General features: G+C 43.1%; 1 protein-coding gene across 4 annotated transcripts in view; it reads left to right on the top strand.

Moving 5' to 3' along the window:
• PDE2A (phosphodiesterase 2A) overlaps window positions 1–15,983 on the top strand; it is a 661,195-nt gene that overhangs the window by 461,469 nt on the left and 183,743 nt on the right. For all 4 annotated transcript variants that reach the window (XM_075198335.1, XM_075198336.1, XM_075198339.1 and 1 more), the window contains 2 exons: window positions 9,206–9,315; window positions 10,280–10,335. In XM_075198335.1, the coding sequence (XP_075054436.1) occupies window positions 9,206–9,315; window positions 10,280–10,335 (166 nt within the window). The remainder of the gene's footprint in view (window positions 1–9,205; window positions 9,316–10,279; window positions 10,336–15,983) is intronic.

Raw genomic sequence — 15,983 nt, 5'->3', positions numbered from 1 at the left:
TTTGTCCCAGGTCCCTAAATCATCGTATCTCGTTTTATAGCAGATGGTATCTCCAGTCTCCTATCTGGAGGCAAATATACAGTAGCTGGTAGTTTGTGCAGCATTTCAGATTTGGTAACTATTTAGCGTCATTCTCCCCTACTTATCCTGTTCACCGCGGATTGGTGGAGATTTTAAGGGGCATATACAATTGGCCGCGCTACTGTCAAAAGTAATGCGGTCTGCACACATTACCGCTACTACGGTAACAGTGCGCATAATTACTGTTAGTATAGTCATTTCAATGGCAGCTTTTTGCAGAAATCAGTGATAAAATAACCGTATTAACGGTATTATGTTTAAAGATGCGTTGTATCGGGGGGACTTGAATGCCCTCCTAAGTGCAGATTACACTTTTGAGTGCAAATACTTTTGCACTCATATGACAAAATGAGGTTTTATTTTGTGGAACCAGATTACTTAAATGTGATATAGGGGTGTAGAGGGAGCAATTAGAGGGTTTTCTCTTCTTTATGGGGGGGAGGGAGCACACACAGCATTATCATCATCATCATTATTTATTTATATAGCGCCAACATATTCTGTAGCGCTTTACAATTGGGCACAAACATAATAAACTAATAAACAAACTGGGTAAAACAGATAAAGAGGTGAGAAGGCTGCTCGCAAGCTTACAATCTATGGTATTATTTTATTTCTCCCACTACACCCAGATGCAAACTGATTTTACAGGCATCATAGAGTGGGCATTTCATGCCCTAGGATGACAAGTGGACGCACTTATGCACAAAAAGTGCATGGGCAGCATGGTGGCTCAGTGGTTAGCACTTCTGCCTCACAGCGCAGCGGTCGTGAGTTCAATTCCCGACCATGACCTTATCTGTGAGGAGTTTGTATGTTTTCCCCGTGTTTGTGTTGGTTTCCTCCGGGTGCTCCGGTTTCCTCCCACACGCCAAAAACATTCTGGTAGGTTAATTGTCTGCTATCAATTCACCCTAATCTGTGTGTCTGTCTGTCTGTGTGTGTGTATGTTAGGGAATTTAGATTGTAAGCCCCAATGGAGCAGGGACTGATGTGAGTGAGTTCTCTGTGTAGAGCTGCAGAATTAGTGGCGCTATAAAAATAAATGATGATGATGATGAAAACAGCATTGTGGGTCTGCAGTTTTTATGGTACACACATGACCCTTGATATGTGAACTTCACTGTATATAGAGATAGAGGTGTGCAAATATCCTCTATATGAAACATTTAAGGAACATGAGATCACAGAGGAGTTCTCAGAATATTTCTGTGGCTGGTTTTTGTTTTTCTGTAAAATAAAAAGTTACCTCTAGTCCAACTCTGTAGGAGACACAGCTCAGGATCATAGGCACAGAGAACCTACAGGGCTATTTATCCCTAAATAATACATTATTAAAGATGTTGTCTGCTCCAAATGTAGAGTCCTCCTAAGCCCCCTCTCAGATAAGTCTGTTAAGTCAGGGGGACACTTCTCTGGAACCCAAGCAGACGCTAACATTGTCCGGGTAAGACTTAAACAATTGTCAGAGTGGCAGGTGGGCAACACCTGTTCATTCACATCAGCATCTTTCTTGTTGGTTCCACTTCTCAGGTGCCCACATGGATCAGAAGATATCAGTGGATGCTTTGGTTCCGGTGGTGATTGGGAATATGACAATAACACAAACCTCAAGTGTCAATTCGCCCCTCATGCCGAATCGTCTGTGTTTTCTGAGAACTCTTAGTGGCCTGTTTAATAAGTCCTGGCCTTGTGCCCCGTAACGTATCATCCGTCATCACAACGATCAATTTACTGCTGAAGTCATGTTGGGACAGCGCCTCCGATAGGAGCATGTCCTGGCAATGACTTTTATCTACTGAAGACTCCGGGTCATTATTACGCATGTGGGACCTTGGTTCGCGCATGTGCAGATGGTATTTGTGTAAAACAGCGCAGAGGAAAGCAACAACGCTGCCGGAGAGGGCTCAGAAGATCCCCCTTCTGCGATGCTCCCCCCATAAATTGAGTGGCTTTTCGGAGCTTGATAAAATTGGCCAGACTGCAGTCCCCATTGAGTATTATGGGCACTGCGGTTGAAGGCGGTACTTTATCTAGCTCCAATGTCTCTTGCATTAAGCTTTAATTAACCTTTTACTTAGAAATGTCTAAACCATGCAGAAAAAGCTGTTTCCGCATGGCGAAGGGCTTTATTAATAGGCCCCTTAATGAGAAAGGCGACGTCCGTAAATTAGGTTTACCCAGATGACCTCCCTTTATATTGGATGAAATTGCAGCAATGAAGCTTATTCCGATAAAGCCGGTATTCAGAGATGTTCACACAACTGTTTTGCTGTAATTGGTGTTGATGGTTAGAAAGGTCAGCCAGCACTCACTTGGCACTTAGAGGCTGAGCTACATATGTCCGTCCGCCAGGAGAGGATGGTAGGGTCTGCCAGCTCGCTGCATTTACTGGGCAGCAGAATAGACCTTAATGGTACTTTCATCAGCGGAGATTACTGCTGTTTACACAACGGAGGAATCAGCTTTGTCAGAAAATGGATATTTTAAATGTTCCCATAACATCATTCCTTTTATAGAACGTTTTCCAGATTCAGAGGTTCAGAAAGTTGCACTGCGAGCGTTATTGTTCCATCTTTGGGGCACATTTATCATTCATCGGCAGAATTGAGAAATAGTTATCAATCCTTATCGCATGGATAAGGATTGATCTATTTCTCAAATTTATTAAAAATGGATCACAGAAACAGCAGTTCCGAAAAACTGCTGTTTCTGTGATAAAAAAAATCATACTTACCCCCCTCTTCGGGACGTGCTGTCTCTAGGATCTCCTTCACGTCATCTTCGTTCCTCTTCTTCTTTCCATTGCGCATGTGCAGTTCCACAATTCTGCGAGCGCTGAGTGACAGGGAGGGATCATGTGATCCATCCACACATGCACTGTCCAGCTCTGCTCTTCGGAGCAGAGCTGACAGCATTGGGATTTTTCATTTCTGATGATGTACGCCAGCTTCAGCTGGTACATTAACATGACAAGTTCCCGAAAAAAAATGTTTTTTCGGGACTTGTTAGATTGCGGCCGGGAGCAGTCACCATTCTGTTGAATGGTGACTGCTCCCAAAAACGAAGAGGAATGCAAAGCAGCAGATATCCATGATATCTGCTGCGATGCACCCTTAATAAATTTGCGGAGGACAGGAGGACACCTTAATGACCGGTTAAAAGTACTATCGTGCTTTATTAAATATGCCCCTTTGTGTGTTTGGAAAAGATCTACCTATCTAATCTTATTTATAACGTTGTCACTAAAAGGGGTTTTCATTTGATGTAGGAAAAAATATTCTATGACATCACAATGACATAAAGGGACTGTATCACTGTCTTGAGACACGTTGAGCGTAGAGATGCGCGAAGGAAAGTAGCAGAAATCAAATTTTGCTGCGACAAAGGCCGTGTGAAGTTCTTGCGTTTTAGGGGCACATTTATCATTATTCACATAAAGTGAAAAGTAGTTTTCAATCCTTATCGCAATGATAAGGATTGAACTACTTCTCACATTTATGTACAGCCGTGCAGAGAAACAGCAGTTCCGAAAAACTGCTGTTTCAGTGATAAAAAAAAACATACTTACCCCCCTCTTCGGAAGCGCTGTCTTCAGGTCTTCTCCTCACTCTTCAAGTGCGCATGTCCAGTTCCAAGAACTGGACATGCGCACACAGATCCCCTCTCTGTCTCTGCAACTATCGTTGCAGAGAGAGAGCGGTGAGTGACAGGGAGGGATCATGTGATCCCTCCACACATGCTCTGTCCAGCTCTGCTCTCCGGAGCAGAGCTGACAGCATTAGATTTCCTCATGTACGCCAGCTGCAGCTGCTGGCGTACATTAACATGACAAGTTCCCGAAAAAAATGTTTTTTCGGGACTTGTTAGATTGAGGCCTGCAGCGAAAATTAGTGGTTTTGAAGATTGAACAGTCGAACGGAGCTGTCATAAATATCAATTGCAGACTTCCTTCACCTATTTTCACGGTAAGTGCACGATAGTGCAATACCGTCATTTGTTAAATGTGCCCCATAGTCTTTACCTTCTGCTTATTTTACAGAAAAGTTTTGATCTGTTTGCTCATCTCTTGTAGGGAACTATCACCATGGAGATAATCATTAGTAATCATTACTGTGCGATGTATCATTCAAAATTTATCAGCACATTGGTGAAACTTTTTTAATTTCTCGGCAGCCTCTAAGCTGCATATGGAAAGAGCTGGTCATTGGTTAAATACTTTCTATTGAAGTCCCACAGTGACACTGACATCTGCAGGCTGGACAAGTGCACTGCACTCCATTCAAAAAAACGTTCTAAGGATGAACTAATATGTCGGACATTTCCTCATTTTGTAGGAACGTGTTTATTTGTCCACTGAGTACATCGGCTCTGATTCACGTTCAGACACAAATTGCATGCAAACAAGCACAGAACTTGTGTGTAGTTCTGACCGTATTCAAATTGAAGCGGATCTCTACACAAGTCCACAACCGTGTGACACCAACATCGCTGTGTGACTGGGTCGTATAGTCCACTAAGTACTTTTACCTTTGCATTCTAGCTGGACTAATATGTAGCACTTACCCTCATGTGTCAGACTCCCTTCGCCCCATAGAATGTAATCTGTGAGCACGGCCCTCTTACCTCTGTATGTATTACCCAGTATCGTTTTATTACCGTGTTTATTCCCAATTGTAAAGCTCTACGTAAGGTGCTGGCGCTGTATTAATAAATATTGATGATGATGATGATCTTAAAATACGCTTCAATAACGCATAGTGCAGATGTCTCTTCTTCATGTACCAAAACCCCCTTTCAGATGTGATACCTTATAACTGTAATTAGTAATATAATAACCACACTGACACAGATGTAAATTGGCAAACGGTCAAAGTTTATTTTTTTAAATTGTGAATTTAAACTGAGGGAAAAGAACTAAATTGGTGGCGGTGAGAGGAGTCAGCAATCTAAACACAGATCCAAACAGGTGGAGGACAGACCATCACCCACTAATCCCAGGAATGGATCCTTTACAACTGACTAGTGTTCAATTCTGTTAAGGGGTCAACTACGCCCCTCCTGGACTCGACAGTGACGCGTCCTTACCAAGGGGTCCCTTCTAGCCAGGGCCAAGAGTCGTGATGCTTCGGACGGGCAGTAACCTGCAGTGATTACTAGTAACACCATACGTATAACATTGTCTGACTGCGATGCTCTCGTACCGCTACAGTCTTGTCAGTGAAAGACATTAGATCAACCAGTAAACCTCACCATGCCTAGCGCCAGGTGGGGGGGAGGTAGCGATGCAGGAAACCAAGAGACCCTACAGGAGGGACATAAATAAAGATCCTTGGACCCTCTCTATGGATATTATTGGCTGACTACTCCAGAAACCTTAACCATGAATGAGTAAGTTCATGTGGGCAGCACGATGGCTCAGTGGTTAGCACTTCTGCCTCACAGCACTGGGGTCATAAGTTCAATTCCTGACCATGGCCTTATCTGTGAGGAGTTTGTATGTTCTCCCCGTGTTTGCATGGGATTCCTTCGGGTGCTTTGGTTTCCTCCCACACTCCAAAAACAATCTAGTAGGTTAATTGGCTACTATCAAAATTGACCCTAGTCTCTCCCTCCCTGTCTGTGTGTGTGTGTGTGTGTGTGTGTGTGTGTGTGTGTGTGTTAGGGGATTTAGACTGTAAGCTCCAATGCAGCAGGGACTGATGTGAGTGAGTTCTCTGTACAGCGTTGCGGAATCAGTGGCGCTATATAAATAAATGGTGATGATGATGATGATGATGATGACAGACACACCACAAGATTTTAAGGGCATTGAGCTTAATGTTTCTCTTGTCATTCTGTACGTGGCCTACGCTAAACCACCCCTTCACTCGCCTGTTCCGTCTCTCAAGTCCTTGGCAGTCATAAGTGTCATTTTTGTTCGGACATTAAACGCATGAAATTACGTTCATTGGCTGTTTTGCAGTTATCCATCCAGATAGAACGAGGAGATATACTGAGAGCTGCATGTAGAGAAGTGTTACTATGTATCTATCTATACACACAGCAGAGCAGTTAGATGTGGCAGATCCTGCAGTTGGCCCAGTTATTCACAGCACAAGTCTGCAGTCAGTGAGCGGAATTGATTCCCTGGTATAAGATAATGTGTGCTGAAGTGTCTCATTTGTTTGATGGATGCTGCGGAATGAAAGGAAGCACACGGCAGATTCTCAACTGATTTGTCCACTGGAAAAGAAGAAATTCTTCAAGAAAGAAAATAATTTGTTTTCCAGCGCTGTGTTCCACTATCCTGCAAGAGGCCAGGCTTGTTATCAGAAATTGGATTCAAATTTCATTTTCCCAGAGGAAAGAACATGAGAGTCAGAGGCAAATCAGTGGCGGGTACAAAGGACAAGTGGCATTCTGCTTCCAGTCTGTCACCTCCATTACTGCCAGTCCCGGCATCCTGGCATCATACGGGGCAGTAAGGTCTGGGGCAGAGCACACTATGTGTAATATATACTGGGCATCTAATAAACATTTAGGCGTTTTTAAACTTTAATTCCAAAAAGTATTTTGAATTTAGAGACAGAAGAAGGTTTACTGTCCAGAGGAAGCAGATATTACAGCAGTTATGGGCAATCTGATACACTGCGGGGGCCACATAGTCAGGGAAAGCAACACTTCTGTGTAATAGTATATCAGCAGCATTGTATACAGGTGTTACACGCTATGACACATACATCTGACAATAGAGCGTGGATCTGCCACCACGTACTCTGAGTGATACCTCATTGTATTTCTACCCAGAAAATAAAATCTGAATGGATTTGTGTCACCTTCATCCATTTGTGACACTTTTAGGATAATCTCATAGAGTGTAGTGTTCTCTCCTCACCGTACAGCAACTGCGGAATATAATAAAATAATAACAAAATGAGACAGACAGGAAATGTGGAATAACATTTGGAAAAACATATGTATCAAAACAGTCTTTTATTAAATGAATCATATTGATATCCTTTTAAATAATTCCAGCTTGTTTGATTTTTCCCAAGTCGTAATACTTCTTAAATGCTCGTGGCTGTACAAGTTAATACCTTAGGCGTCGTTATAGGTTTTAGATGTGAGACCTGTATTTGGGCTGCTAATCGTCGCTGACCCTCCTTATCCATTGATGTGACGCCAGCTGCTGACCTGACCCCGTTTTTGGGCGCACTTCGGCCTATTTCATACTGCGTTATCCCGTTGGACTGGCCTCTGATAGGTTGGCCAGTCTTGTGCGATAAGAACTAATATTGGTCTGCGGCTATAGGTGACGACTGCGGGTTCCATGGTATGGGGAGCATCTATGGCCAGGGCAGGGCTGGCAGATTTTAGCCCTGGGGGGAAAGACTCAACTCAGCAGCCTATTAGGCTAAATGCAGGTGGTGCAGTCCAGTGACCCTGACCGAGGTAGCCCAGTATGGGACCAGCCTGGGCGGCAGATGCCCCCTGCCCCCAGCCCAGCCCGTCTATAGGTGATGACTAGCCTGACCTATATCTGACATTATAATACTCCTCTCTTCCATCGGTGTAACTTGTGGTCCGGCCTTTGCTGCCCTGTAAATAAACTCAGTGTATCCTGTATTATCTCTCCGCACAGACATCACTGGACGTGGTTTTATTCCTGTCCCTCAGGCCAATAACTGGGGATCCGTAAACGGACGAATAATTCATGCACTGAATAAAACTGCAGCACCCACAATAAATCAGTGACACATGTTATGTAATGAGGCGAAGGCTCCGCTCACAGATACTAACAGCTGTGATGAATGATATCAGCTCAGACACATTAAATGTACAGGAGCACAACCTTGTTACATCATTAAGAGGGCAGCGATTCTGTGCTTAATGTTAATTAAATCTACTCCCTGGTGTCCATACATAGTGTGATAACAATATATACCAGTGACAATGTGTGATACAGATGTGTGTCCTGACTGAAACAATAACTAATAGGAGATGAATCAATATCAGACTTTGCTGCCGGAGAGGATGGAAAATGAATGAAATTTAAATTACGTTTTTGTCTTCTTTTAGTCGACCTACAGTAAGCAGAATAGGGCCCGTCATTAAGGATCATTACAAACGCTGACTGTTCATCTGTGAGACCACAGTAATAGGTTTACAGACAGGGCTCCAGAGTTACAGTTGGATATAAGTGTAACTTACACCAGTAAGGATGTTGATAGTAGCACTGCGCAGTAATTACAGACGTATTTTGAAGTTTAAGTAACTTGTACATGTGACCACTTATGTCTGGAGGGGGGAGTCGTACAAGTGAAGCTGAGGACAGGAGGGGCTCACGCTGTAACACGACCCTGGGGATGTGGGGTACTTACAAGTGGCTGTTTAGGAAGTGTATCTATTGTGGGTCCTAGAGGCCTGCTGAGAACACGATGACGTCAGACATATCTTCTATAAAAATGTCAAATAAGTCAAACAAACCTGCTCAACAAAGAATTCAAAAGCCTCTTTAAACTTATTCTACCAAAAATAGTGACCCCTTGAAGGACCTGATTTAAATTGTGTAAAATGTGAGCTATATAATCAAGGTAAAACACATACAACATATAGCAGATGTCCTTATTGCCCCATCACTTCATCACCATCATCATCATCATCATTTATTTATATAGCGCCACTGATTCCGCAGCGCTGTACAGAGAACTCACTCACATCAGTCCCTGCCCCATTGGAGCTTACAGTCTAAATTCCCTAACACACACACAGAGAGACACAGACACAGACTAGGGTCAATTTTGATAGCAGCCAATTAACCTACCAGTATGTTTTTGGAGTGTGGGAGGAAACCGGAGCACCCGGAGGAAACCCACACAAACACAGGGATAAGGCCATGGTCAGGAATAGAACTCATGACTCAAGTGCTGTGAGGCAGAAGTGCTAACCACTGAGCCACCGTGCTGCTCTACTTCATCTGAGCCAGTGACTGGGGAATAGACAAAATAGTTAACTTTCATCTACAACATATCAAAATATTTTAAGCTTAGTTCCCCTTTGAATCCTGTATTAAAGTTACTTCTACATTATACTATAATACTCTGTAATGATATTATAACCTGACAGCGCTGTTCTCTCCTAGGGATTGTGTTCTGCTTCGGAAACGGATAGAATGCAGCGGACTGACCCCGTCCGAGTTGTTGGGCCAGCAAATGAGCAGCCTGGCGGCTCCGCTACCCCCCGACAAACAAGGTGAGTTTCTGGAGCAGTATGGTGGCTCAGTGGTTAGCATTGCTATCTCACAGCACTGAGGCCACAGATAGCTGTACTGAGAGCAGCTTGGGTGTGTATACTGACAGTCTCTTGGCTGTACTGAGAGCAGCTCAGGTGGTGGGGGCGAGGCGAAGGGGCGGATTGTTAACAAAAACTCTCCCCCCTTGTGATAGATCTCCTTTAGTTTGTGTCTCTCAAACCAAATAACAAGGCTGCTCTATGCCCAGAATGGTGCTCACTCTCTGGGCTTCTAGTTCAATGCACTAAGAAAATCTGATTCATTTTTCCTCAATAAATTATTTGTTGAAATTTTCAGTAAAACATATTCCCATAACTAGTTCTTCACAGAGAATCTTGTTTTCTGCAAGTTTGTGTTAAAAAATATAATGTAGGTCTAAGGCATTGAACTGCGCTATAATGAGCTATTATCCAAGACTACAGTGGAACTGGCGCCACCCAGTGGTCAAATTTGTGTGAAACATTGTGAATGTTTTGTTAAACATTTGAGAGAAAAAATTGTAATTTTATCATTTACTGTCCCTTTAAACATACAATTGAGTAATTTTTGGTCACATTATTTGTAACTAGCTGTATTTCTTGGTGTTTAAACATTTCAAGTTTTTAAGTTATCAATGAGTTCAATGTAACTGTCAACATTTTAAAAATAGTTAGCAGCTAAGATGTCATCAAATCCATCCAGGGAAGGCCCAGGACAGGATCTGTGTCAAGGTTCTGCCCAGCATACCCCAACGGGAGGTCTGACGGGACCCTAACCCCCCTAAAACCTGGCCAGGATCCAACTGACCACCTAACTTTGGATCCATCCCAATTGGTACAGAGGTGTCCGAATGCATCACCAGACAGACAAACCAACAAAGAGACCAATGATTTTTATATAATAGATTTATAAATGCTGACGCGTTTCTTTTTCTCTTTGTCACAGTGCTGATTATCCCACTTCTAGATCAAGACAGTGCGCGTGTTGTCTGCCTTATACTGGTGAGTTCCCTCCTCTGTGTGTCCCATATGTAATACACAGTGTTTCTGGTGTATACTGACATATGACAAAGACTGTGCATAACTGAGTAATTGATATACTATAAAGAACTATAAGGGTACCGGTCGGTACACACATGTGAGAGTATAAAGTATGGACGGCACGCTCTGGCTATCGGAGCATGCTTTGACTTTCCATATATCTCCCTTCTACAGAGCGAGCCTTAACATGTTTAATATTGCACTTTTTTTTCGGGGGTGGGGGGGATTTTATATTTTACATAATTCAGATGTTAGAAGTGCAAAATAGTCTTACACTTCACAGTCCTGAATTGGTTTCTGTAGTCTCACATAACAAGTTGGATGTATAAACTTTGGGTCATATAAAGGTGCAATTGACACCACAATCTTCCTGCATAAGTGTAACTGGAGCCTCATGTCACTACTTTATACTTTATACTGCTGGGGACCCTGCTCCTTCCACTGTATAACTCTCAGTCTGTGGCTTCCTGCTGCCTCCATTCCCTTCCTCACATAATGTCACTGCCCCTGTCACATGCAGCCCTGTCCTCACTAACACATCACTTATCTCCTGATATACTCTGTGCTGCTGGGGGTCCTGCTCCTTCCACTATATAACTCTCAGTCTGTGGCTTCCTGCTGCCTCCATTCCTCTCCTCACATCATGTCACTGCCCCTGTCACATACAGCCCTGTCCTCACTAACACATCACTCATCTCCTGATATACTCTGTGCTGCTGGGGAACCCTGCTCCTTCCTCTATATAACTCTCAGTCTGTGGCTTCCTGCTGCCTCCATTCCCCTCCTCACATCATGTCACTGCCCCTGTCACATGCAGCCCTGTCCTCACTAACACATCACTCATCTCCTGATATACTCTGTGCTGCTGGGGACCCTGCTCCTTCCACTATATAACTCCATACATGCCAACTCTCCCGGAAAGTCCGGGAGACTGACCCGAATTTCCGGAGTCTCCCGGGCAAGCTGGCATTTCTCCCGCATCCCAATCTCACCGAGAATCGCGTCATTTGACACGATTCTCTGTGAATCACGCCATTTTGGAGGGTGGGAGGGGGCGGGGCGAGGCCAATCGTGTCATTTTGGCCCTGCCCCCGCAACGTGAATTACGGTTTCACGGGGGGCGTGGCCAAAATGACGCGACTGGCCTCATCCCGCCCCCTCCCGCCCTCCAGTCACGCCCCCTCAAACAAGTTTCCCGGGAGTTAGTAAGTATGTATAACTCTCAGTCTGTGGCTTCTTGCTGCCTCCATTCCCTTCCTCACATCATGTCACTGCCTACCACAAGACCAGTTCACAAAGTTACTGAAATAATATGTGCTGCTGTGAGAATTCTGATCTGATTGATTACAGCTAGTTCTGTCCCAACTGACTTCAAAACTTTGTGCACACAGAGATGCAGGAGACACAGAGTGATAAAAAGTCTTGTACAGGTGACATAAAAATCACTGAATATTAGCATGTGCCGTGCTTGTCTTTGCTGTTTCAGATTTTTGACCCCTTTAATCACTGGCTTCACATACCTCCCAACAGTTTAAAAGTCAAAATTGGGACACAATGATTTGCCCCATTCACGCTCCGACCGCCAAGCTACGCCCCTATTCTCACAAGGTCATACCCAATTCTGAGTCTGATCATTGGGACAGTCCTACCAAATAGGGACTGCTCGTAGGTATGGACTTAATACTGAGATATGAATATGTAACAACAAAGCAAAACCCACAAGGACACGATTCAGTTATGAACTACTTTATGGGGTTTAAGGGAAAGTTACAGAGGGTCTTTCATAATACTTGGATATAGTCGATATTTTACTCATTTTACTGTCCATTTCCGTCTTGAGTTTTCCCTGGTGATGAAATGATTGTGTACTTTATGACTTCCAGATCATATGTTAGTGTTCCCCATCTCAAAATTAGATCTGTACCCAGCTCATTTATCTTGTTATTAATGAGAAGTGATCATGTGATAACTGTCCATTGTAACGTTCTTATTATGTTGTATTTTTCCAGCAGGCGACATTAGTGTTTATTAATCTGCTATATTTTTGTGTTATTTGTTATTGTCTTTCTGTTTGTTCCTTTTCTGTTTTGTATAACAGTTCTCCGATGTAACTGTTATTTAATCCTGTTAATAATCGCCTTTAATTACTTCTTCTCCTTGGTGTTGTATATTGGTTTTGGAAGTGTTGTCATTATATTGCAGATAATTTCTGTAGGACTTTATGGAACACTGTCGTCTTCGTGTCTATTGTTAGTGTGTAAAGAAACATGTGGGGCAATGTGATGGTCTCACTATGGAGGGAACAGTGTACCTGCTGTTGTACAGAGATATACCTGTGTGCAGTTACATTGTTTCTAGATTGTGTTCTGTATACAATGTGTGTTATGAAACGTTGTTTTCACAGAGCCATAATGTCAAACTACTGTTATATTGTTGTTTATTGCACTTGTTCAGTCTGTCTATCTGTATGTACTTACTGAATAGGCTCCTCCTACTTGTCTGACATCATATGTTGGAATATATAACACACCATGAGATGAGGATTACGTTGTGATTCCCACAGACCTGACATACCCATAATACCTAAAATAATGTTTTGTGCTGCAGTGTTTTCTGTTGGAAGATGTAGCAGTGTGCAATTATGCCAACCTAAAGCCTAACTCCATTGTTTTACTAATTGTATTTTTTATTTTTTTTTAATCTGTTATCCACTCCCCCATTGCTACCAATATCATACCATAGTCTTTTACATAAAATAAAATTAAGAAGTCTTTGGAATTTTCCTGTGGAATCTCTTAGAACCTGGTGGCATACACGTTACTAGCGTGTGCTCTGAGAATTCTGTGCATCCTCTCAGATGCTGGAGAGAGTGCATAGAGATTGCGGGAATCAGTCTACAGGAGATGCGAGTACTTACAGCTAACGACAAGGGTCCTAACCATCTATTCCCACTTCTGCTAAAAGCAGCGGACTAACTGCAAAGGTTATTTAGGAGATTAGCAGCAGTGCTCTTATCTAGTAGATCCTGTCATTTATAATCTTCTCTGTGGACGTCCATCTAATGGAGGTGTATCGCCCTCCTCCACTTTCTGCCCCCGATCCATTTAGTCTCCATATTGCCCAGAGCAGGAGAGAACAGTAATGGGTGCTGAGCTTTCAAGCCTATTTTTATAGACAAATGTATAAAACGGATGTCCCCCCTTGGTGATGTCATCTTAAAGGCATCAGAAGGTAAAGATGTCGCCTCTGGGAGCAGAGGAGCTCCAGCGAGTGCCAGACCCAAAATCCCAGGTATGAGCCATGCTGGGTGTATGTTATGGGGCTAAACACAGTGTTTGTTCTCAGGAATGTGACTTTACCATCCGTCAGTAGACTTACTGACAGCTGACAGCACCTGTTGGGCCTAATTCATTACGGAAAGTAAGTAAAAAAAAAATGAGTACCTTTTCTCCTGGATAAAACCATGTTACAATGCAAGTGATGCAAATTAATTTATTATTTTGCACGTAAGTTAAATACTGGCTGTTATCTCATGTAGCACACAAATACTTGATAGGTTTATTTTTACACTGAAATTTAAACTTGATCTAGGACAGGCCTGTCCAACCTGCGGCCCTCCAGGTGTTGTGAAACTACAAGTCCCAGCATGCCCTTCCAGCTATCAACTGGCTGTCTACCAGCAAAGCATGCTGGGGCTTGTAGTTTCACAACACCTGGAGGGCTGCAGGTTGGACAGGCCAGATCTAGGACTTGCCCTACCCCAACTATAAATCTGCAATCATATTTTAATTTTATTTATAATTTACCTCCCCCTCCAATGCAACATGGTTTTGCCCAGGTGCACAGTTACTCATTTTGTTTATGCTTTACTTTCCATAGTGAGTCAGGCCCATTATGTACATAATTTGGGGAGATGGTTGACTGCACCAATGTACCATTCATTAACACTTGGTGCAGTCAACCATCTCCCCAAAACTGCGTTTATTGGATGCTACATCCTTGGTTGGTCTCGACCACCATTTTTTGACTAGCACAGGTGTTTTCATATAAAAATATTAATCGGTATTTAAACTCATTATATATCTGACTATGGCAAACTTCAGCCTTAGTGGAGAGCTCTCCAAAAGACAAGAACAATGGCAGACAGATGGGGAATTCGATTTTTTGGCTGATAGCACCTCAGGCCACCCCACGATGACAAAAGGTTGGACACAAGATCTTTTTGAATTAAAGACAGTTATGTTTAAGCTGGTGAAAACCTTCTGGAACAAAACCATGTTTTGTAATTATAGTAAACAAAACATGATTCCCAGAGGGTTGAGACCTAAGCTATATCCTGCTTTTGATTTAGTTAATGAAGAGTTGAGAAAGGAGTGGGAGATTTCCCTCACAAGATGTTCAAACAAACTAATTAATATTCTAATAAGACACGACAATATTCTATTGGAAAAATATGCACTTGAAATCTCCACATTAGGAGATAAGTTAAAAATTTTTGAAGGACTTGAGTCCTTTCAGAAAGCCTATGAGAAACTGAAAAAAGATCTAGATCTCTTTGAAAGTACCATTGTTGAGAAAAAACGCAGTAAATTCTCTCGTGACAAAGAGGATTATTCCCAGGATAGAGTATTTAGATGGTACACCAGGAAGCCATATAGAAAAACACCAACATACAGTACCTCTGAGGTAGATTCATCTGAGAATGAAACATCTGATCGATATGGTTCCAATGACACAAGGGATCCGACATTGGCGAGAGATTTTTTAGAACTAGGTGCCAGACACAAGGACAGAGGAGGACAGGGTTCCACAGGATTCAGAGGGGGGGGGGAAGAAGTCTAAGAGACAGAAAACTAAAAGAGATGGAGGAACAGGGAAGTCAACCCTCTATGAGGAGAAACTTCAGACGAACCAGATACTTGAAGACTCCCTAAGGGTTATTAACCTTTCCATTAGAACCCTCACCCCTACTCAGATTACACTATTAAGTAAAGGTCTCTCCTTCTCCCCCACTCAATTTCTGAATAGATTCGAATGGGAAAAAGATCTGGTATTATTTTCCAGGAAATTATTACTCAATGTTAGGAACTCCTTCAGTCCGCACGACAGAACCCGGAATCTGCTCCGATGTCTGGTGTTCACTGGAGCCCCTAGTGGTGGGGACAGACTGGGCTGCAGACAAACGGAGGGTCGTGTAGTGTGCACTGACTGGGGAGAACCCAGAGGCAGCGTGGTAGAACACAGCGATGTGAGATCCAGGCAAAAGGTCAATGGCCGGCAGCAGACAGGGATATCAGAAAACGAGCCGAAGTCAGGGGTCACAGGCAATACAACGAAGTCCAAAAAACAAGCCAGGGGTCATACACAGGAAATCCAATAATAGGGTAAACACAGGAGCAGGAAAACAGGAACAGGAGCCTAGCTAAACAGGAAGCTATAACTGGCAATGAGGCTAAGTCCTCACTGCCTTAAATAGCAAGGAGAACCAATAGGAGTTGTAGTAATACAACCCCTCCCACAGCATAATCACTGCACCGAGACAAATACTGACAGAGACAAGACAGCACCAATACTGAGTCAAAAAGACTCTCACAGAGTCTGCTCCAAGG

The sequence above is a fragment of the Mixophyes fleayi genome, chromosome 2 (assembly GCF_038048845.1).
Source record: "Mixophyes fleayi isolate aMixFle1 chromosome 2, aMixFle1.hap1, whole genome shotgun sequence".
Classification (NCBI taxonomy): Eukaryota; Metazoa; Chordata; class Amphibia; order Anura; family Limnodynastidae; genus Mixophyes; species Mixophyes fleayi.
Note: the sequence above shows the minus strand (reverse complement) of the source record. Positions and strands in the feature narration are given on the sequence as shown.